Raw genomic sequence first — 22020 nt, forward strand, 5'->3', positions numbered from 1 at the left:
CTGCAGCTGGAGATTGGGCAGAACAATGAGGAGCTCCTGCAACAACTTTGGAATCTAAGCTGTGTTTTGTCTGTAGCTCCATTCCTTCCTGCTGGTTAGAGCTTTCTGCCTGTTGAACATCATTTGGGAGATTGGGGGGGGCAGGCAGGAGGCCGCCCACTCCCCCATGGTCTTCCCTGCTCAGCCTGCCCCTTGGTCACAGTGCAGGTGTATTTGCTAGCACCTGTTGCATTCCTGGGTGCAAGAGGTTTGCCCTCTAGCGGTGTATAGAAACATGGCACTCATGGCAGAACAGCAGTCAGAATAATTGCTCGCTGCCTTTGTGATCATCAGAGCTGGTCTTGGGGACGCCCAGAGGTGGTCAGAGTGGGGGCCAGGGAGCCTTGGCCGTGAGCAATAAATGCCAAAGAGAAACGTGGCTCTGATTCAGCTCTGCTCTGGAAGTGCTTGGTTACAAGTCTGCTGTCTCTTCAGGACAAACAGAAGACTTGATTCTCCCTAAGACTGCTCGCGGTCCACATGCGGCCCCTCCCAACCTGTGTGTGTCCTGTTTCCCTCATTCTGACCCATTTGCTCCAAAGGATAAGCTGCTGGCAATTCGTGGGCTGTCAGCCACGAGGGACGTGCTGCCTGCGGCCAGCCTGGACTCCCGGGATGCCCTTTTGCCCACCAGCCAGAAGGAGGCGCCTCTCATGGTGAGTCGTGCCCTCGGTAAACTCCTTACCTCCTAGCTTCACCTGTGCTTCCACCTGGCCGCACCTTCCCCCCATTTGCTGGCTGGCCCGTCTTGGTGTCTACCCCGGCAGGACCCATTTGGCCATTATTTGGCCTTTTCCAGCCCCTTCCTGGTCAAGGTAAAACCTGCGATTATTTTCCTTCTTGCTGTTCTACGTGTTCTGAGTGATGAGCTTCCTCTCTGAAAGTGGAGGTGTCTCCTGTCACTGCCTGCTTCGAGACAAACGTGGAAGGGCAGGAAGGTTACCTGAGCCGGGGGGGGGGGTGCCAGATACTGGCTGCCTTCCTGCCGGTCCCAGTCCGTCTGGACGAGGAGGAAGTGATCAGCCGTTGTTTGTGGTTATCAGCCTCCACCTGCCTAAGGGCAGGTGAGCCAGAGAGGGCCTTGTGGAGGCTGCCCGTTGGGTCCCTCTGACAGCACCGTCTTGACCTGTCTTCCTTCTGGAGAGAAATCTGGTTCCAGTTGGCAGGCACCACCAGAGGGAGCCCAATGCCTTAGCGTCTCAAGGGAAACCAGGTGTGTGTGTTTGTGTGTGTGGGGAGGGGGTTGTTCATGTATTCACAGCAGAGCACCTTCGGACAGGTGAGACCGACCCAGTGACACTTAAGGAGAGAGGCTCTTCCGCTTCCTTGCCTTGCTGCCCTCTGGGATCAGGGCAGATCCAAAGAAGGTTTGGCATTTCTTTTGCAAAATAAGAGGACTGCTTGGGGGGGGGGGGGAAGAGTCCCTGTGTGACCGATAAAAGTGCCCTAAAAGTGCCCTCAAGGGATCCTGCTTGGGCACGGCCTACAAAGCGGCAGAGCAGCCATTACAGTATTAAGGCTCCGTTTTAAGATTCTTGGTTGTCAGTCCAGAGGTGTGTGTTGCTTCGCGCAGCCCCGTGTGGAGAGGAAATGACTCTCCCGAAGAACAGATCGCAAGGCCACGCAGGAGCTTCGGGGCAGGAGATTCCGCAAGACAGGAAGCGCTCCTTTCCCCAGCCAGGGGTCCAGGTGCTGCTGGAGGATGAAGGTGGCCCCAGGCCCAGCTGGCTTAAGAGGGATTGGGCAGGTGCATGGGCGAGAGGCCTGCCAGTCCCTTCCAGCCTGGGTGACCAAGGGAACCTCCAGGTTCAGGGGCAGTCAGCCTCTGTGGGCCCCCAGAGGAACTGGCTGGCCTTGATGGGCCCTCCCTGGTCAGCTCCAGCAGGGCTCCTCCTCTGATCTGGTGTGATCCTGGCTCAGCTTCAAGGGGAACGCTCCTGGCGGCCTCACCTGCCATCGGACGCTCAGCACATTCAAGTGAGCTTGAATATGATTAACTACAAATTAACTTTTAAAAATATGTAAACCAAAATGGCAAAGAGAAGGGGAAAAACATGCGTTCCCCAGGGAAGAATTTTAAATGCCGCTGTTGAGATGGTGGAAACATAAATAATAAAATTTGACCTCCGTGGTTGTGAGGGCGAGAATTGTGTCCCAGTCAAAACGAGGGCCAGCATTCTTGGCCGGGTGGGGAGTCTTTGCCAGGCCTACGTTTGCTCCCAATAGAGGAAGTCTGGAGGAAATCCTGAATGCGCAAGAGAAGAAAAGAAAAAAGGGAGGGAGGGGGGGAGTATTTGCCTGAAAGGCTTCAGGGTTGAGGAGGGCAGTTCTCCTGCTGCCTTTATTCAGGAAGAATGGGAGCCTTGAGGGGTTGGGGCAGTCCCCAGTGTAGAAGGAGGTGGTGGGATCAGTGGGGACAGAATGTCAGATGAGGACCAAGGAGGCCCCAGGGCAGGGTTGTGAGGTGTGTGCTCCCCCCCCCCCCCCGCCCACCAGCTTCTCTCACTCTGTCTGTCCGCATTGAGGGCCCAACGGGGCTTTTGCAAATTACTTTTACAAAGAACTTATATTTTTTCCAGGCTAAAGTATGGCCACTGCACAGCAGCAAAAAGAAGTGTGGGCAATACCGTGTTTTTTTGAATTTGCAGTAGACTAACACTAACAGGAAAGGGGTGTGTGTGTTTGTTTGTGTGTGTGTGGCCTAGTCACAGTCCTGATAGAGCTGCTCTCATAGATCATTAATCTCAGGACTCTCAGCCTCCCCTCCCTCGCAGGGTGTCTGTTGTGGGGAGAGGAAAGGGAAGGCGGCTGTAAGCTGCTCTGAGACTCCTTCGGGTGGAGAAAAGCGGCATCTGAGAACCAACTCTTCTTCTTCTTCTTTTGTTTTCACTGGACTTTGTGTCCACAGGTGTGTTTTAGTATTGGCTGAGTCAAGAAGTGCCTAGAGTGGGTCTTTCCACAGCCAAGGCACAGCGAATCCATGCTCAGTGCTGCAGAGTACGGACTTTGCTTAAGAATACGAGAAATGCCTCCCTGGGGGCCCTTCATTCTTCTCAAGAGCCCTAGCAGCTACAAAGGCTCCCGTCAGAACTTGATTTTTGGGCCCGTCGCTTCCTTCTTCTGAAGATTTCCCCGCAGCCTGGCCCAGCCAGAGCCCCTTGTTCCTCCCCCAACCCCCCCCCCCCCGGAGGTTCGGCACAGGGATACGCAATCTGAGGTTGCTTTGCCTACAGCCCTGCCCCGTAGATCCTGCAGCCTGAGTCAGAGGCGAGGCTTTTCTGCCTGGGGGGCGGGGTGTGATGCTGCAGCCAGCAGGCCAGCTGGTTCCCAGGGAGGCACGTGGCTGAGTCGCTTGCGGAGTTTCTTGCCTCACCTGAACTCGGCCCAGGCAGCCGTGCCTGCGAAGGAGCGGAGGCATTTGCAAGCCTCTGAGGCCACGAGACGGGAGGGTGGCAAAGGGCTCTGAGCTCCGGAGGCAGGTAGGGGTGGCCTCGCTCGCTTTGCCCAGCAGCTCCCGTCACGTGTGCCTTTGGGCTGTACGAGCCACATGATGCCCAGCACGGCCTTCTTGGTTGCTCAAAGGGTACCCCACTTCCCTTTGTCACGGGCAGAAAAGCTGCCTGGATCCGACCCAGTTTCTCGTGTCTTCACGACTTTACAGCAGGCTGTGGGCTAAGGTGTGCAAGGGATGGGTTGGGAGAGCCCTGGAGGGTTGGCACCGAGTCTGAGAGGGACCTCGTAAGGGAGGGATACAATTGTGAGCTCAGCCCCTGTGCCGCTCGGTGCCAGACTTGCAAAATAAGCTTAACTGGTCATTGGGGGGCCACCCAGAGCCCTCTTCCAGGCAGCTAATCCAGGAAGTGCTCCGTCTGTCTGTGTCACCATCCAGCAGCCAACGGTGTCTCTTTTAACATAAGGGTGGGGCAGCTGACTGCCCAGGAGCTCTCAGACTGCTTGGAGATTTGTCAGGACCTTCAGCTGGCTGGATGGCCACATGGCCGATGAACTGATGCTCCCGAAAAAGGAGCTGTGAAGACCACAGGTATGTGAGACAGAACCAGGTCTGGGGCTCTGAGATGGATGCAGATTTGGAACTTGGAAGCAGAAGAGTTGGTTTTTCTGCTCTGCTTTCCCTTCCTCTCCTTACCACAGGCACCTGGTGAGGCAGGTGGGACAGAGAGATGTGGCAGGCTTCCTGTGGTGCGGTGGGGAATCGAAGCTGGTTCTCCAGAGTAGAATCGCCTGCTCTGACCCGCTCTGCTGCCCTGGCTCTACAGCACGAGGAGCCAGCAGGCACCTTGAAGCCCCTCCCTCCAAAGCAGGTGGCGGAGAGGGGTGGGGGGGGGGGCTGAGCAGTGTGGAGGTGAGTCAGACAGAAACTTCTTTTGTGTTATCTTTGGCTGCAGGGTGGCGGTAAACACTCCTCCCTCTGTCCGTACTGACAGCACAACACTGGAAGTGGTTAACAAGAGACGAGTGGTTTTGCTTCACATGCCCTTGTAAGAGTCTCCTGCTGCAGTCCCCAGGGCAAAACGTTGCAAACCCTGAAACTCGTACAACATTACAGACTGTGTTATTGCCACAATCAGATTGCAGAGTTTTTCATTTCCCAGGGGCCAAAAATTCAAAACATTCTTCCACGCAGCATAGTGGGCTGTTTATAAGAATGGCTCTGTCCTGCTGACCGGCCAACGGATGTCTCTGTGGAACCGGGCAAAGTGCTGCCTCTAGTTACTCCCTCTCTGCATGAGCCCTGGGAATGCTCCTGACGTTCGAGTGCGCAGGGGGAAATGCGGGGATCTCGAAAAGAAATTTCTCAGCGCTCTCCTGCTGCAAAGTGTGGGGCTTTTTATGTTCACCCTGGTAGTGAAACAAGGTGCTCGATGCAGGTCTGACTAAGTACCTTGAGTGGCAGCTTGTCTCTGGGTTTGTCAAGCAGGGTTGTGCATCACAATTTCAACAAAGGCTCCTTTCAAGTACGGCAGCCCGGACTGGTCGTAGCCAGGCGTGTAGCTGCAACAGCCACCCGGAGCTCCCCTGGAGATCTGGATGGGGCTGTTGGGCTTGCTTGCCTGGTTTCTCCTCCCAGCCGGTTGCGGGAACACGTCGTCGCTGCTGACGGAAGCGCTGTGTTTTAAATACCCCCCTGAGGCACGTTCATTGGTAGGGCCTTGGGTGTGATCTGTGAAAAGCAGGGGGGAGAAGGTCATGCACTTAGTGCAAATCTGTCCATCCTTCAGGAGGGGCTGTGGGTCATTGGCACTGCCTGGTCCGCTCCTGGCGTTCGGCGACCTCAGGAGGCACGGCCTGCACAAGTCCCTTCTCTGCCCGAAAGAGCCACAGAGAGGAGGTGGGACAAGGCAGGAGGAATCCGTGGGGCTGACTTGTGTCCGGCACCTTGACTGGCACAAAGAAGGGATCTGCAGTATCTCCTTGGCCTTGAGTGGGTGATCCTTCGGGCTGCCTCAGAACTTCTGCTTCTTCCCCTCGCTGTGACATGGCTCTTCCCTCCTGCTGCTTCTGCACCAGCAGAGGAGGAAAACAGCACTTGTTGGAGCCAGTTATCAAATCTTTGCTGGCCAGGCTGCAGGACTTAGCAGTGTGGCCTGAGCCCAGCACGCTCCTGGGTATGGTCTGCCCGGGCTCCTGCCATCCTTCCAAGGGAGATGCTGCTGGGACCTCCTGCGTGCCAAGCAGGCCCCCTCTGCCATCCACTTCATAAATGGGGCACAGCCAAAGGGAAGGTCTGGGCTCCAGTAGGCACTGCCCGGCTGCCCCAGGCAAGGGCCAAGAGAAAGAAGGCCCCGTGATGAGGGTTGGTTCTCCAGGGGCTGAGGGCTCCTCTAAGAAGCAGGCGGGGTGGGGGGTGGGAGTGTCTCTGGGAAGTGATTTTGATTTTCAAACGCAACTCCCTCTCGCCACTTCAGAAATGATGCCAGCTGCATCTCCTGGGCAAGGAAGCATCCGATTGCCTCCTCCGCTCTCCCTTTCTCCCTTTCCTTTTCCCCTCCCTGCCCCTTGACCTCCTCCGTCGCGTAGGCAGGGCTTGCTGCCGGCTGGGCTCTTCTCAGGAGCATAGGTCTGCTATCTTCTAAAAGGATACCTTAAATCCCCCTTGATCTTCCAGCAAACAGATTTTTTCCCCTTAAATTACACAAAAAATCACAGCCCTTTTGGTGTTAATTCGGAGAGCGTTCAGTGGCAAATGTTAGTGATAACCTTATCTTGCTTGCTTGCTTGCTTGTGAGGATGATAGGGTGAGGAGCCAGGGAAGCCAGAGGAGCTGGGGGCCTCCTGGATGGAGTGGGGGAGGCAGATAAGGGGAGGCGGCAGGTGCGAGGGGTGGGTGGGTGGGTGGGTGGGGGGGGGCCCTGCCAGTCAAGGAGATCTCGGTTCCAGATTGCCAGCAGTCTCGTGAGGGGCCTGCTGCCTTGGGCTAGTGGCCCTGGAGCCTGCGCACCCCAGGGTCGCTATGGGGAGGGCCAGATGTGGCTCAGGCTGAGGTTCTGGGGAGAAGGAGGTCCACCTCTGTCGTCTGGAAATTGTCTCCCCCGCCCTCTGGGTGCTTTAAATCCTGGTGGGGAGAAGGGGGGGCACAGTCTGTGTCTGCACTTATTCTGGGTGGCTCACCTGGCTGTGCCCAGACCTCAGGGTGGGGAGCTGTTGCCAAAAAGAGCCAGGTGCCCCTGGGGCTGGCAGGGCCCACTTGCAACCAGTGCGGTTCTGTGGTTACTGATGGACCTTGGGCTAGTTTATTCTTTTTAAAAAGAGCCTCTGTTCCTGCACAGGCAAATATTTCACCTACCTGGGGGTGGCAGGGGCCTCGGTGGTGAAATGGCCCCCTGTGGCCCGTTCCCCAGCGGGGCTCCATACGGGCCCCCTCCACGGAGGCTTTTCTGCTTGGGCCCTTAGCTGTGCTGCCGGCATCCCCTCATCGTGGGGAGTTAATATGCTGAGTGCAGGAAACTCTATTGGGAGTGACACTGTAGGGTCCTAATTGCTCCCTAAGAGGTGCCAGGGGGCAAGCGAGGAGCAAGCAGGAGGGTGCCCTCGAGAGCAGCGGCATTCGCTGTGCTGTTATTCCGTGGGCCTCCCCCCCCTTTCCTGGTGCAAAGACGGAGTAGGGAATTAGGCCAAGGGTGGATTGGAGGGAGGAGAGATTGGGAAAGAGGGAGGGGGAAAGGCAGCTGTGCTGGCTCGACTCTTCTGCCTCTGACGTGGGGCTGGCAGTGCCGTGGCTTGGCCTCTTTCTCCTCCTCTTGAATATTCATGCCGGCAGGGAGGGGGAGGGAGGCCGCGGCTGCCATTGGGTGCCTGGGAGAGTCCAAGCGCGGATCAGCTGGGAGTGCTGGCCTCTGCTCCTGCCTGCGAGGGGGTGGCTGGGAAGCAGAGGCAGGCGGCCCGGGAGGACACCCCTCCGGCTGTAGCCTGGCAAGGCCCACGCGCTCTCTGGGCCACGGCTGGGCAAGCGGGCAGCGAAGGGGAAGCCCCCGGGAGGGGACCTGTGGGGCTTTGCGCACATGGCAGCCCGAGGGCAAGAGAAGAAAGGCACAGGGTCCCCCAGCCGGACAATGGGCCTGCCTGCTCCTTTCTAGCCTCGCAACAAAGGCGGGAGGACAGAGAGCCAGCCGGGTAAGTGGACTGACCGCCCCTCCCCTCCCCTCCCCGATTCCTTTCCGGGGCCCTAAGATGTCACGGCAGAAATCCGCCTTCTGGGAGTCTGGCTGGCCCAGCGTGTCTCGAGACGGGAGTCTGCAGGGACCGCCTTGGGTTTAGGGGCAGGGGTTTCCTAGAGTCCAGACCGGACTCGGTCCTGCTTGGCGCATGTTTGAATGCATTTGCCACCCTCCGAAGTCTGCATCTTAACAAAAGACCTTTCCAGATTTTTGGAACTGGGAGACACGATAAATGAGAATCTGTAAATAAAGTAAAGCAGTTTGTATGTTGCAAAAAGCAGGAGGTACAGAACGGGAAATGAATGCCATGGAGTGTCATACAAACGCTAAGTGAGAATCAGCACAAAAGTAACAGATGAGGAGGGTCTTTTGTCTGGTGTTTGCTGACCCCCCCCCCGCCACTCCTCAGTGTGTCTGCTGCAAAGCTGCCTGCCCGTGGGTGACCTTTCTCAGGTCAGCAGCAGTGGCCGACACCTGACAAGGAGCTGGTTTATATATAACCACACCGGGGGGGGGGGGAGGGAGCAAGCGTGTGCCCATGCCTTGGCTCGTGGGCAGCTGTAGTGCCAGCCTGCATTTTGACAAAGAGGGGGGAGCAGTAATTGCGAACAGGCCGCTGTCTCTGAAGGAGCTGCTGGAGTGGTAGGCGGCTGCCCCCTGCAAGGAGGGCTAGGGAGCTCCAAAAGAAAGGGCCAAAGAGCCACTTCCGGGGCGTCCTCGCATGCCTGTTTGGAAAACGGTCAGGACATTGGACGAGTATCTGGTTGGCCCAGGTTGGAATCCCCACTCTGCCATGGGAGCTCACTGGACGACCTTGGGCTACTCGCCCCCTCTCAGCCTAACCGCCTCGCAGGGCAGTTGTGAGGAGAAAATGAAGGAGAGGAGAAGGCGGTCAGCTGCCTTGGGGTGGAAATGAATGACTGTTTACCTGCAGAAAGTGTCAAAGTTCAGGTGAAGGATCTTGGGGGTGCTTGGAAAGAAAGACCGTGGAGAGTGGCTGCCAGGCAGAAGACGGGGGGCTAACTTGGGCTCCCCCTCATGTAGTGGAGGCCGTTTCTGCTTTGCACAGGCAACTAGTAGGCTGCCAGACAAATGTGGAGAAACACAGACACTTAATAAAATAACTATGTGTAAAAAAATGTCCTTGCCCATCTTTTTGCCGTGGCTTTTTAAAAGTTTTATTTCAAAGCACATGAAATCAGATCCTCTATCCGTAGTTTTCATTTTTGTCGGGGTGCTCAGTCCTAAGGGATGGAAGTTATTTCCAGCGCTTTCCTGGAGACAAAAGTCCTATCAGAATCCGTTTCGAAATGCTTGGGGTGTTTGGAAGAAAGGGCCCTCTGAGCACAGGTAGCCTGCCCTTGAACCTGGAAGTTCCATTTGGCTGTTGCTGTCTCCTAGCTGTGAATCCAGGCTTGGGGAGCTGATGCGCAGGAATACTGGGGGGGGCCCAGCATGAGGGAGACACCTGAAATGCCGGTAGGCAACATCGGGCAGGCCTCTAAGACTGGCAGCTTGGCCACGTGAACCAGCACAGGCAGATGTCAGCTGCGACAAGGGGCAGGAACGCTTGCTGAATGAGGAGAGGTGAGGGGGGGCTCGGGAGCAGGGAGACCCCATCTGGCCTTGGCTCTCTCCCCACCCTCAGCAGCCAAGACTTACTCCGCTTCCGAACGTGGAGTTCTGTTTTGGCAAAGAGCTTCCCTGAATTTCAGAGCTCCACAGGCGAATATTCTTCTAATGCTGGTGAAGGCGTACAGCCTGGCTATTGGTAGCTCTTTGGGGGCCACCCCCCACCCTTCTGTTGTGGACCCCCCTTTGCTGTCCCTCTTCCCCTTTCCAGATCCAGTGCCACAGCCTTGGGCCCTGACTCCTTTTGCGTTCCCTTTTGCTTTGTGACGATGGGACTGGGGAGCCTTTGCATGTCTGCTCCCTGTAGCTCCGTAGCCTTCCAGGTGGCATCAGCGGCTACACCTCTGCTGCTAATCGTTCCCTGTTTCCACCTGCGGGTGGGGCATTGCTGGGCCAGTTTGAGCCGGAGGGCCCCCTTGCCTTCTGCACCTGAGGTCATAGAGTGGAAAGCAGGTAAAGGTGAATGTCCGTCAAAGGCTGGGAAGGTGAGATAAATGATCCTTTCCGTGCCTCTCAGTCCAGCACACTTGGGTGAGAGATCAATCCACATTTCAAGAGCTGGCTGATTTGACCGGAAAATCTCCATTTTGATTTGTGTTTTCCCTGGGATGTGTGTGTCCGTTTCCTGGTGCCAAACATGTCTCATAAAAACATGTGCTTTTGCTACAGAGGCAGCTGGCAGCTGATGGCCGTGTCAGCACACGGAGTTATTTGCTTGTTTGTATTTTGGCACGTGTGGCATGTAGCCCTGAGACCCTGGGGTCACTGGGCATCTGGGCAGGAGATGTTTGGAGGTGGCCTGCCTCCACGCCATGACCCCTCGTGTCCCTTGGAGGTCAGTCTCCCATCCAGTCCTGGCCAGGGCCTGCCCTGCTTTGCTTCCAAGGTCTGATGAGGTCGGCCTCGGCTGGGCTATCCACAGAATAAACGGAAACGGCCCCTTGTCTCCCCCATCCTGGCGTGGCTGTTTGGTGGCACGACTGAACTGGCACCGAGTCAGGAGGTTGCCTATCAGCCTGTCTGGGTCACGCCCCAAACCGCAGCATGTTGTATGGGGAGAGGGCGGAAGGGAAACTCCGCAGGCCGTGCTGAGAGCAGAGCATTTGGGCCGGACCCCTGGCAGACTGCCAGAGCAAGGGCTGGACTCTGATACGGTTGGCCTCTTAGCTCCTCCCATAGCAACACTTTGGGAGTTGTCAAAAGTCCTTCGGAAGGGTGGCCATTATGCCTGGCCATCCACTCCATGCCGCTCCTGCAAACAGGGCCTTCTTGCAAAAGGGGTCTGTCAGTTTGGATTTTAACGATGCTTTTAGCAGGGCAAAGCGCCCCCCCCCCCTGTGCGGCCAGGGTGGCACTGCCTCAGGCTTTGATTTGCCCTGGGGAGGGGGCGGGCGCTGACCTTGGTCTTCCCTGTTTTAATACCCCACTTTTCTCTACCCGAAGGAGTCCCAAAGTGGCTTACAATCACCTTCCCTTCCTCTCCCTACAACACAGACCCTGTGCAGTAGGTGGGGCTGAGAGAACTCTGCAGGACTGCTCTAACAGGACTGTGTCTAGCCCAAGATGACCCAGCTGGCTGCATGTGGAGGAGTGGGGTATCAAACCCAGCTCTCCAGATTAGTGGCTGCCGCTCTTAACCAGTAGACTGTGCTGGACTGTAGGGTGTCTTGTCTTAGAAGAAGTGAAGATGATTACAGGAAACAGGCAATCTTTAAGGCATTTTAAAAACAAAGAGGTACCAATTAATTTAGAGTTGGGATGAGCCAGGTACTTTCCTGCAGTGTTTTATAAAGTATATATATCCTCTGCTAAATGAAGGAGGCAGGCTTTTAAAATGAATTGTTGCCAAGTGACTGATGTGTATTTTGCTGGCATAAAAGAACCCGGAAGGCACTTTCTTTTTGTATGCAAATACTGTAAATGTTGGTGCTTTTATCAAAAAGAGGGCTCATCACAGTAAAAAAAAAATGCTTTCAAACTAATTACATTACAATAAAGTTGAAATAGGCCAATAAGTGGGCTCATAGTGCAATCAAAGCAAAGCTATAGGCTTCTACGGCCAGTGACGTCAGTGAGCGTTAAAAGCAGGGGTAGTCAAACTGCACCCCTTGGACTACAATTCCTATGAGCCCCTGCCAGCGTTCGCACAGCTGTTCAGACCTGCACAGCGAATCCTTGCAGCCGGTTGCCTCGTGTGATTGGCTGATCCACGGTGATGTCATGGACTGCAGGGGGGGGGTTCTAGGATGCTCAGCAGCGGAAGGTGGACAGTCGGTTCATCTTCTTCCACTCAGAAAGGGAAAATTCAGTGGGGCAAATCTGGGCCTGGAGAGCCGGGGAGAGGCAGTGCTCCTTCCAGCAGAAAGTGGCCAGCCCTGACTGAATCCGCCCAGCTGCGGAGAGTCCAGAACTTCCTTGCTCCTCACAGCCGCCATGCGGCCGCCACCTAACTCACTTTCTCTCCAGCTATTTAGCCTTAAGAAAACCCCCAAGCCCATCTGGTCCCTTCTGCGAGTGAGCCAGGGAGGAGAAAGCAGCATCAGACTAATTTCCTCTCCAAACTTGGGGATCAGAGCTGGTGGAAATGGCTAATGGCTCTGCTTGGTTTTTTCAAGAGGGAGAGAGACAGCAAAAAAGCATTGCTGGGGGATAAATAACTTGCTGCCAATTGTAGCGCCTTCTGGAAGAGAGCAGCAGCTGTACGGAAACCCCTGCAGCCCCGGTGCTTGCTGGACGCTGCCGCCATGTGCTTACGGAGGGCCCCCTCCCCCCTGCCTGTGTGCGCGCCAGGTTGACCGTTGCTGCAGAGAGCAGCGCCCAAGGCCAGGCCAGGAGTGTCTTGGGGTATCTCCAGGAAATGGGGCCCTCTGGTCTGGCTAAGGCTTCCCTAGAGTGGGCTGGTGGGGAGGCCAGACAAGGCCACCCAGTGACTTGGGTGGTGGGTGTCGTTGGTGGGAGCTTCCCGGGGTCTTTCCCTCAAGGTAGGAAGTTGGGGCCGGCCCTTGAAGGGGAGGGGGGTGTTGCCCTAGGAGGAAGGGGGTGCGGTTTCTTCTGCTTCGGAAGCAAAGGTGAGCCTCCAGCCCTCTGGCTTGCGTTTCCTGTTCCCGCTCTGCAGCTATTTTGAGGCTGTGGGGAGGCTCCTGATGGAAGTGAGACCAGTCAGGCCAGCCAGATCAGCTTACCTACCCACTTTCCATAGCTGCTCATGCCTGGTTGCCCTGCGCAGACAGGGGGGTGGGAGGTGGCAGCTGCAGTGGGCAGAAGCAAGGCCAGAGCAGGAGAGGGGGGGGGTTGCTTCCTGGGAGACCAGTCCCACGCTGAACCCATTTCCTCTCCTCTTCTCCCTAGGAAGCGGCTGGGGAAGGAGCCGGGAGAGGAGCCCCAGAGCTGAGTGGGCGTGAGAGGGAAGGATGGCCCATTCCCAGGGGCCGCTCGGTATGGCTACTTCCTCGTTACTTGGCAGACGGAGGCGGCTCCCTCGTTCGCTCTGTGCTTATCTAGGGGCCCGCGTGTGGCCCCAAGTGCCCGTCTGGGGGCTTCGGCTGGATTCCCAGGCAGGCAGCTGTCACAGGAGCCAAGAACAGCTTTCTGCATCTCCTCCTTGCTGGGAGAAATATGCGCTGGTGCTCCCTGGCCGTGCATTCGATGTGATCAGGGGGCCTGATGCATCTTCCAGAAATTAGGTGGGGGGAGCCCCCTCGCCCACTCCCACCGTGTCCTTCCCACGCTGAAGAGTGCACTGGGGTTAGTCGGCAGTGGCACTCTGTACATGCTCACATGCACCCTCCTCTTTCTGAACATGGCCCATTGTGCAGGTCTGAGCCTTTGCCCTGCAGCTCCTGACAGAGGCATCGCTTAACCCCTTGGATGGCCTGAGACGGATTTTGCAAAATGCGAGGGAGATGAGATTATCTGATCATCTGATTGAAAAGAAATATGTCGTAGGCAGGTGTATGTGTGCAGCGCAATTCCCTGGCATGGGGGGATGGTGGCAGTCAGGCAAGGCGTGTGGGCTAAATCTGGAACAGGCAGAAACCAGATATGAGGCTGGGCCTTCTGTGGCCACGCTCCAAGCTGACCCGGGCAGGCCACGCAAAGACCAAACAGTGTATGTTTGTGCTTGTGGGCTGGGGAGGGTGGGAGCATTGCCTTCCGAGCGACCAGCTTTGTACGGCCTCTTCAGCCGCCGCCTTGGCGACTCGCCCCAGATTGCTCAGGCAAACCGAACCCCATCAGCTCTCAGAAGCTCCGCAGGGTCAGCCCCAGCTAGCACTTGGGAGAGCCTCCTCCTCCGAGGGAGACCAGGGTCATGACATGGGGCGGGCCTTGGCCAACCCCTCTGAATGTCTCTCGCACGGCAGCCAGTCAAGCTTGGGGTCCCCCCCCCCGCCCCCACTGTCCTCCCAAGACCTTGGAGGGCAGCTGCCCATCAGAGTCTGCAGCACTGGGCTGGCCCAACTGTCCAGCCCCCGTTTTAAAGCTGCCTGTGCCTGTGGCCATCACTGCACCTTCTGGCAGCGATTCCTTCTCTCTCCCCGCTCAGGGCAGCTTTCTCATCTCTGCAGGAGGCGGGTCTGCGCAGGGCCTTCCAGAGGCCTTGACGGACGGGGAGGAGGATGCCGGGGAGGCCTTTGTGTTTGAGGACAGCGAGGAAGAGGAGGAGGAGGAGGAGAGCGCCAGGCTGGTGGTGAGCAATGCCAGGACAGAGTTGGGCACCCGGGACGTCCTGCAGGACCCTCCTCCCAGGCGGAGATCGAGCATCAGCGATGACCTGGAGCCCCTGGATGAATGGGAGGCCGAGGAAGCCCTGCTCGAGGGGCAGGCCCGGGTGGGCCAGGCGGACTCCAGCACCAGCCTCGGTAAGAGCAGCTGCTCAGGACCCTCTTGTGTCGGACACCCACGGCTACCCTCCAGGCAGAGTGTTCTGGAGGCTGGGAGCTCAGGGCTGGGGAGACTGGCAGCAGACACACACACACACAAGTCGGGGGCCAGGGTGGGCATCTCTGTGCTTCCTTCCTACTACTGGGGGGGGGGCAGAAAATCAACAGAACTCACAAAGCAGGAGTCCCGTCTCCTAGCTGGTCTGCAGAGCGTGGGCAGGGGCCAAAAGGGGCAAAGTTACGCCCCTGGCCAGATTGTTTGTTGGAGGCTTTTCGTGGAACTTTTCCTGCAGGCTTTTACAGGCCTCACAAACGGTGTTTATGGTGCGCGATCATAAGCCAAGGCAGGCTTCAGCTGCCTTCCACCTCTGCTGAGCCGGTCGGATTTAATGTATTCTCCTTTGGAAGGGCGGCTGGAGTCGCAGGCTCCCTCAGGGGGTGAGAGGGCAGGGCATGGCGCCTGCCTGCTGCGGTGCCAGCCTCCGACGAGGGCATTCGGGGCCTCTTTACGGGCCGCAAACACAAATGGCCTGGTGAACTCTGGCCACAGAGGAACTCAACTGGCCTTGACCAGAGTCAGGGCGTTATTGGCCCTAGCGCTGCCTGGGGGAAGGAGCCAGCAGCTGACCCCTGAGCCCTGACGGAACAAGCACATTTCTGCAGGTCCCGTGAAAGGTCCACCAGGAGCACGGTTGTGGTCAGGACAAAAACGGACTACAGCCTTGGCGCTCCCTCCCCCAAATTCAGCTTCCTCCGACCACGCCCTGCATCGGAAGGCCTCCCCCCCGTAGGGCCAGGGCTCCACAGCTGGCCACGATGCTTGTTTGGAGGCTGAGTCTGGATCAGTGGCTTCAACTTGTGCCCGTCTTTTTCTTCTCAACAGATCGCCTGAGCTCGCAGTCCCAGACCGAGTAAGTGCTTCTAGGCTCTTAGAGACACGTGGCCTGTGAGCTTTCCCAGAGCGAAATGCACGAGGGGGGGGGGTGGGGGGGGAAGCAGGCAGGGCTGCTGAATATCTGGGTGGCTCAGGGCTGGTGGGTCCGGCCCAAGCTCTTGCTTGGAGGGCTCGTACTTGACCTTCAGCACATGAAGCTGCCTCGCCCTGCCAGGCCACTTTGGCCACAGAGTGCAGCCGCGCCTCCCTCCCCCCCAGTCTTCCTTGACCCTGTGTGTGTGTGTGTGTGGGGGGTGAGTTTTAGCATCACAAACCCTGCAGCTGCTGCAGGAGGAGGAGGGCAAGGTCCACCTTTGACTGTGAGAGCCTGGAGCAGGGGTGAGCCCACTTCAGCCCTTCTGCAGCTATTTGCTGCATTATAATCTGTGCATTGTTTAGCCTCCTCACCTCATTTAGTGCTGCTTAATAGGCATTTCCCTTCTGCGGAGTGTTTGGTGTTTGGTTTTGTGGCTGGCTTGTTACTGTTTTTAGACTAATATTTACTTTTTATTTCGCCTAACTGTTCCAGCAGATGGGCAGAGTGAAAAATATGGGAATAAGCAAACAGTAGAGCCCTTGGAAGAGAGCATGAGCGACAGAGCTGGGGGGTTAGGAACTGCCCGTAGGGAACAGGCCTGCCTTCTGCTGCTTGGCCCCCGGGGAGGGGAAGGTCGTGGTTACTCAGGGGAGATGGGAAGACACTTTGCGCATGCCCAGAGGTGTTCTGTGCCTGTTGATATCCCAGGCTGTTGGGAGGATAATTTTCTGCATCCTCACGCAGAACCAGCATCTCAATCTCACCTTGGTGTCGCAAGCATAGCCCTCCTGTGCGTGGCAGCCAGCGGCCTTGCTCAGCTTCAGCTCCGAGTTATGGCCACAGACTGCTTAGTGGGTGTGGAGCGCTCTTCTCGGCAAAGTCGGTCAGGGGATGAAACCTGAGCTCTGGCAACTGGAGGACTGTGGCCGGAAGGACGGGAGGGAAAATAGAAAAGGGGATTTCTGATGTGTCAACACAGACTGTCCTCTAGTGGCAGAGCGTGGGAGAAACTTGTTTTGCACTTTTTGTGGCCAACACAAGAAAGTGGCTTATGATAGGGTTGCTGCAGATTTTGCCACAAAGGTGTTTGGCCTCTGAACTTGCTGGGCTTGAATGTCTTGTTACGCTCATGCTGAGCCTCTGCCAATGCCTGCCCCCGATGGGGTTGCATTGGGTTTTTGCAAAACTTCACATGCTCAATGAAATGCTGCCAACTCAAACCGCCCGGTGGCCACTAGCAGCCCCAGGGCACTGCTTAGACGAATGCCAAAGGACAGGAGTTTTTTAGAGAGACGGCATTTATTTACAACTGATGATTGTAATATGGTTCATGTAACTGGTTTAATTGCCTTTTAAACAATTGCCTGCTGCGTGGAGCGGGGACACTGCAAGGCTGGTGGGAATTAGTGTGCATGCGTGGAAGACAGCTGCTGCTGCATGTTTAAGGAGGAGCACAGCCCTCTGAACATGGAGTGATGAATCCTCATAAAACCAATCATTGAAAAAGCAATTTGGGCTGAACTGGCGGGCGTCTGAGGGATGCCACTGAAGATGAATCAGGCCGCTGGTCCGTCCAGCTGGGGATGGGATGCTCGGACCATGTGGTGTGTTTTTGCTGCCCACAAGGGCTGAAGCAGTTTGCTCCTCATCTGCCCATGGAGCCTGTCTCAAGCATCTTGGCAGGGCAGAAAGCTGCTTTCTTCCAGCAGTTCTGTTACACCACAGAACTATGCTCCTGACCATGCCATACCCAGCAGCTGACCCCCGGTGGAGTGAGAGGACGAAGGGGGAGCCACTGGCTTGTGGGACTGTCTTCTGACCCCATGAGAGAACTAGCAGCCTGAAAAATTAAAAATGGGACTCTCAGATTTCTGTTGTCTTCAGCCTCCCTGTGGAGCTGCACTTGCCTCCCACCAAGCCAGCCGTTCTGTATTCTTCGGAATGAATAACTCTGCATAGCCTAGAGGTTGTTTTTCCTGCATTAACTTCCTGCCACGACTGGGCTCTGCTCCTGGTAGCTGCCAGCCGCTCTCTCCATGAGCAGCTGCCTGTTCTGTCCATGACGCGCCCCCCCCCCCCCAATCTATCTCCCTTTTCCTCTTGCTAATAAGAGGCCGATTATCAGGCCTATTCATCCGGGCGGGAGGCGGGGAGCGGGGCTGCCAAGGCTCAGCCTTAGTGGGACCTGAAGGGGAGGCTGGGGGGGGGGGGGGAGGCACGCCGGCCAACTGAGGAGGAGCCGGCAGTATTGATCCGCTGCCTGCGCTGGCATCCTCTTGCACACTCAGCACCACTCTGCAAGCGAGCCAAAGAGCACCGCAGAGCAGAGAAGCTGCAGAGGAGGCCGAACGCAGGAAGCAATGCTGGGGGCTGGAGAGGCAATGCGGGGGCCCGTCCCCCCCACGTAGGGTATGTTTCCGGAGCCGGCTTCTGCATGCCTCCTTGTGCGTAGCCCTCTCCTTTGTATGCTGCCCTTCCCTTGCAGCACTCGGGCTTGCCCCCGCCTCCTGTGTGGCTCTGATGCCAGGAAGGGAGGGAGGGGTGGGTGGGTGGGGCGGGATCGTGGACCAAAGAGAGCAGCAGCCTGGGCCGCCTCTTCTGCTCCTGCACGGTGGTCTCCATCTGAGGAGGAGGGGGTGCTCCGGAGTGCTCAGCTTCAGCAGGGCTGTGGCATCGGGGGTCTTGGGCCCTGGCCCAGGGGGTGTGTTGCATTTTAAGACCATTCTGGGATCCTCGGGGCCCTGCCTTGTGGGGCTGCAGAGGATTTAATCGTGGCCGTGTGAATTAGAAGGGGCTGTGGGGTTGTCGCTTGCCCAGTGCGGGAGGGCAGGAGCTTCCTTCTTCCAGAGAGCAAATGGCGCTTGCATGTCTCATGTCCACAAGAGAAAGAGGGACTTTGGTAAGGAGCTACCGTACTCTGGGTTGTGGCATGCCAAGTCTTTGGGGCAGGGTCTCCCAAGGGGGAGGGGGAGGAATAATCCACTGAGCAGCAAAGTGGTCGGGGGAGCCGCTGGGGGTCCTGTCGCTGGCCCTCCTGGGGGCCGGCCTTGGGGGTTGGGATGCTCTCCAGCCGGGCTTCAAGGCTGCCTTCCTCTTTCCAGGTTTGGGGTCAGCAATGGGGACGTGGCGGGAAGCTGCCCTGGCGGATTGCGCTCCTTCAGCTGGAGAAGGAAGAGCTTCCGGCGAGGTATGGCCCTGTGGGGGGGGGGGGGCGGGGGGGGAGCTGCCATCTGGGCCATGTGCCGGGGAAACGGGCCTGGCTGGGATCTAGCTTTTCAGGGATCTGGTCCTCAGGCCATCTCGGCCCCCCAGGCCGTTTGCACGCACCCCCCCCCTTCCGCACGTGCCGTGGAGAGAGCGGGGTGCTTCCTGGGTGAGCCTGCCTGTCCGCCCAGGATCTTGCTGCCCACGGTCTGTTGCTTTTATTCCAGGAGGTCAGGTTAATCCCTCAGCCCCTGAAGAAGACGTGATCTATGACGATGTCCCTTATGAAAATGTGGACCCGGATCAGCGTGGTAGGGCACCGCTTCAGACGCTCCCCTAAGATACTGGGTGCCATGCCTCGTATCTGGTCTCTCTTTGCTCCCGATCTTCCCTTATCCGGAGTCTCTCTCTCGGTTCTTCTGTCCTCGGCCGGTCTTCTCGCCCCACCCTGCCCTCCCGGGAGCTTTTAGATGCCCACCTTGTGCAAGTGTGAGTGCAGGAGCCATTGCAAGGACACACAAACTCTCTTTGCACATCCCAGTGAACATGGGTATGAACACAGCATTTAGCTCCATGGATGCTTGTAATTTGGAAAGGCATCAGCCCTTCCTCACAAACAGGCAGTACGTGTGTTCAGCGTGAACAGGGCTCCTGGAAGACAGGAGGTGGGGGGGGAATAAAAGGCCCCTGCCTCAGTGAAATCCCCCCCCTTCCGCTTCCCTCCTCCAGCAGAGATTCATTTATAATTTAATCTCCCTCCCCTTCGTCCGAGACTACCCAGGGCATTTTAAGGTAATTTAAAATGCAAACATCGACTTCTGGATAATAAAATCCAGGGCAAAATCAATAACATGTCACTCAACAACTGTATCCTTCAGTAAAACAAACATCTGGCCAGCAGTCAACGTAAAATCTTAGAGCGGCAGGAGGCTACATCTTAAGTGATGGAGTAGCACTCTGCATATGCTCAGGCACACCTTTGTTCTGGCATTGCGCTTTCAGTGGCTAGAATCTGACCGCTGGTGCCAAGTTGGGAGCAGAGCCTGTGGGGCTTGATTTCACCCCCTCTTCTTTTAGAGAGCCAGTTTGGTGTAGTGGTTAGGAGTGCTGACTTCTAATCTGGCATGCCGGGTTTGATTCTGCGCTCCCCCACATGCAGCCAGCTGGGTGACCTTGGGCTCGCCACGGCACTGATAAAACTGTTCTGACTGAGCAGTGATATCAAGGCTCTCTCAGCCTCACCCACCCCACAGGGTGTCTGTTGTGGGGAGGGGAATGGGAAGGCGACTGTAAGCCGCTTTGAGCCTCCTTCGGGTAGGGAAAAGCGGCATATAAGAACCAACTCTTCTTCTTCTTTCTCTTTGTCCGCCTCTTGTCCCCTTCCCATAATTTGCGGGGACAGCCTGGGAACTCTGGCCCACAGCCGAGCTGTCCTTGCTCCTTCCAACTCTATGATTCTATGATTCTTCCGCTGCTTGGTTAGAGCCAAAGTCGCCTCCTTCTGCCCTACTGATGTCCTCATTGAGAGCAGCTGTTTTCTCAGAAACAGCCATGATGACTGACACCCCCCCCCCGCCCCCAAGCTCTGCCTTGGGGCAGCAAGAGACCTCAGGGGGGGGCAGTGACCGTGGTCATAGTGCTTGTCCTGGGCCCACCAGCAAGTCTCGGCCAGGGCCTGGATTCGGATCCACTACCTGGAACGGAGCTTCCGCTTGGGGGTGAAAGTGTGTGTGTGTGTGTATGTGGGGGGGGGGGTCCCCGTGATCAAAGGTACAGATTTCCTGTGGATGAAGAGGCCATTTCGTGTCTCTAGGCTCACCAGGCCTCGTCTTTAGGGCTTAAGCTTTGCCTTTTCCTCTTCATTCATTCAGTCATTCCTTCGGCTTCTACTTTCCTCCTTCTTTCAGGCAGCCTCCCTGTCTTGCAGGAGTCTCTTCCAGTCCCCTTAATCTTTGTTTCTCCTTCGTCCTCCTCTCCTGTGGCCTGTCCCAGTCAGGTGCAGCCCTCGCCCCCAATTCTTGCCCTTTCTTCCCAGATTCAGAGAGGAGCCTGATTTATGAGGACGTCCCGCAGGACCGAGAAGGGCAGGAGGCCGAGGACCTTGGCTGGAGCTCCAGCGAGTTCGAGAGCTACAGCGAGGACTCCGGGGAAGAGGCCAAGCCCGAGGTGGAAGCCGCTAAGCCCAGAGTCTCCTTCCAGCCCAAGGCAAGAGCTGCGAGAGAACGGGCACCCCGTGCTTCAGCCGCTGCCCCACCGCCACGCCAGCTCTCTGCCCCACCTGCAGCGCTTACTGGAGAGGGACGCACCGGAGGGCCGGCGGGGTGGGAGCGCCTGAGGGTGGCGGACTCGGATCTGGAGAACCGGGTTTGATCCCCCGCTCCTCCACACAGACCTCCCTCAGCCCCACCTGCCTCTCAGGGCGCCTGATGTGGGGAGAGGAAGGGAAAGGGGTTTGTAAGCCGCTTTGGGTGGTGAAAAGCAGTGTATAAAAACCCAGCTGCTCTTCTGCAGAATCCAGCCTGTTCGGCCCATCAGTTGTGTCTTTCCAGACTGGTCACAGGCAGAGACCTCTCCCATCCTGCCCTCCCCCTCCTAGTCTGTTTAACTGGAGATGCTGCTGGGGAATGAACCCCTGGGCCTTCTGCAGGCCCCAGGGTGCAGCCCTCCCCTCCCCTCCTCTTGAGGACTAGAAACATTTAGGCTGGAAAGAAAGTGGAGGCTTTTGTTGAGACACGCAATCCGGATGGATTTGAATAGTGGCAGTGAGGGGAGTGCAGAGCCCTGGTGGGTCGGCGTGGGGGTGGGGGCTGCTCCCGGCTGGGACTCGCTCTAACCCTCCCCTGAAGCTGCAGGCTGCCGCTGGGGGGCTCCTTGCGTTGGCTGCTTACTGGGCTCTCTCTCTGCCTCTCTTTCCCTCCTGCTGCTGCTGCTGCTGCTGCTGCTGCTTCTCCTCCTCCTCCTGTGCTGGCTTTCGGGGGCGGAAGCTTCCTCCCGACCTGCACAGGCTCAAGGAGAGATACTCCAGGACTAAGAGGGACATTCTGGCTTTGAAAGTTGGGGGGAGAGACATGCAGGAGCTGAAGCAGAGATACGACTGCAAGGTACTGCCTTCTTCCCGGCCCCTCCCTCAGGAGGCCGTCCTGCCGTCGGTGTGCAGCACGCTCTCTCTGCGTCTCCTCCTGTCCTTTGCCGCCTCTGCTTTCCCTGCTTTTCAGCATCAGCCTCCTTTAGCTGGCAGCCTGCAGGGCTCTTTTGGGCCCCTGTTTGAGGAGAGGGTCCTTGGCAGCTCCCTGAGGTCCTCTTTCTCTCTTGAGGCCTAGCAGAGAGGGGGGCTAAGTGGGGGGGGGGATGTGAGAAAATGCACTTCCCAGGGGATGCATTTGGGGTGGAACCTCTGCCGGTCTCCGGCCAGTGCGGTTGCCGGGGGGGCAAGCAGGGCAGCGTAGCCGTCGTTCTGCACCCAAGGAAGTGCTGGGTGCTGAAGCGGGTGCCAGGGGATTTTATTTCTCTGTTGACTCACTTAATGTATGTCCTGCCTGTCTCCCCAGTGGGGGCTCAGGAGCGTCCCCTTCCCTCCCTCTCTTCCTTGCAGCAACAGCCCCTCCGTGAGGTCAGTCA

The 22020-nt window shown here is 57.2% G+C and overlaps 1 protein-coding gene across 1 annotated transcript in view; it reads left to right on the forward strand.

Annotated features, from left to right (window-relative positions):
• The first annotated feature begins 7514 nt into the window (after positions 1 to 7514).
• The window catches only part of ARHGEF10L (Rho guanine nucleotide exchange factor 10 like), a 48913-nt gene continuing 34407 nt past the window's right edge, over positions 7515 to 22020 (forward strand). Inside the window, 8 exon segments of the mRNA XM_077312534.1 lie at positions 7515 to 7671; positions 12696 to 12782; positions 13913 to 14206; positions 15111 to 15138; positions 17395 to 17607; positions 18300 to 18385; positions 18630 to 18713; positions 20438 to 20607. Coding sequence (XP_077168649.1) covers positions 12758 to 12782; positions 13913 to 14206; positions 15111 to 15138; positions 17395 to 17607; positions 18300 to 18385; positions 18630 to 18713; positions 20438 to 20607 — 900 coding nt within the window. The 5' untranslated portion in view covers positions 7515 to 7671; positions 12696 to 12757.

This window comes from Paroedura picta, chromosome 15 (genome assembly GCF_049243985.1).
Source record: "Paroedura picta isolate Pp20150507F chromosome 15, Ppicta_v3.0, whole genome shotgun sequence".
NCBI classification, from domain to species: domain Eukaryota; kingdom Metazoa; phylum Chordata; class Lepidosauria; order Squamata; family Gekkonidae; genus Paroedura; species Paroedura picta.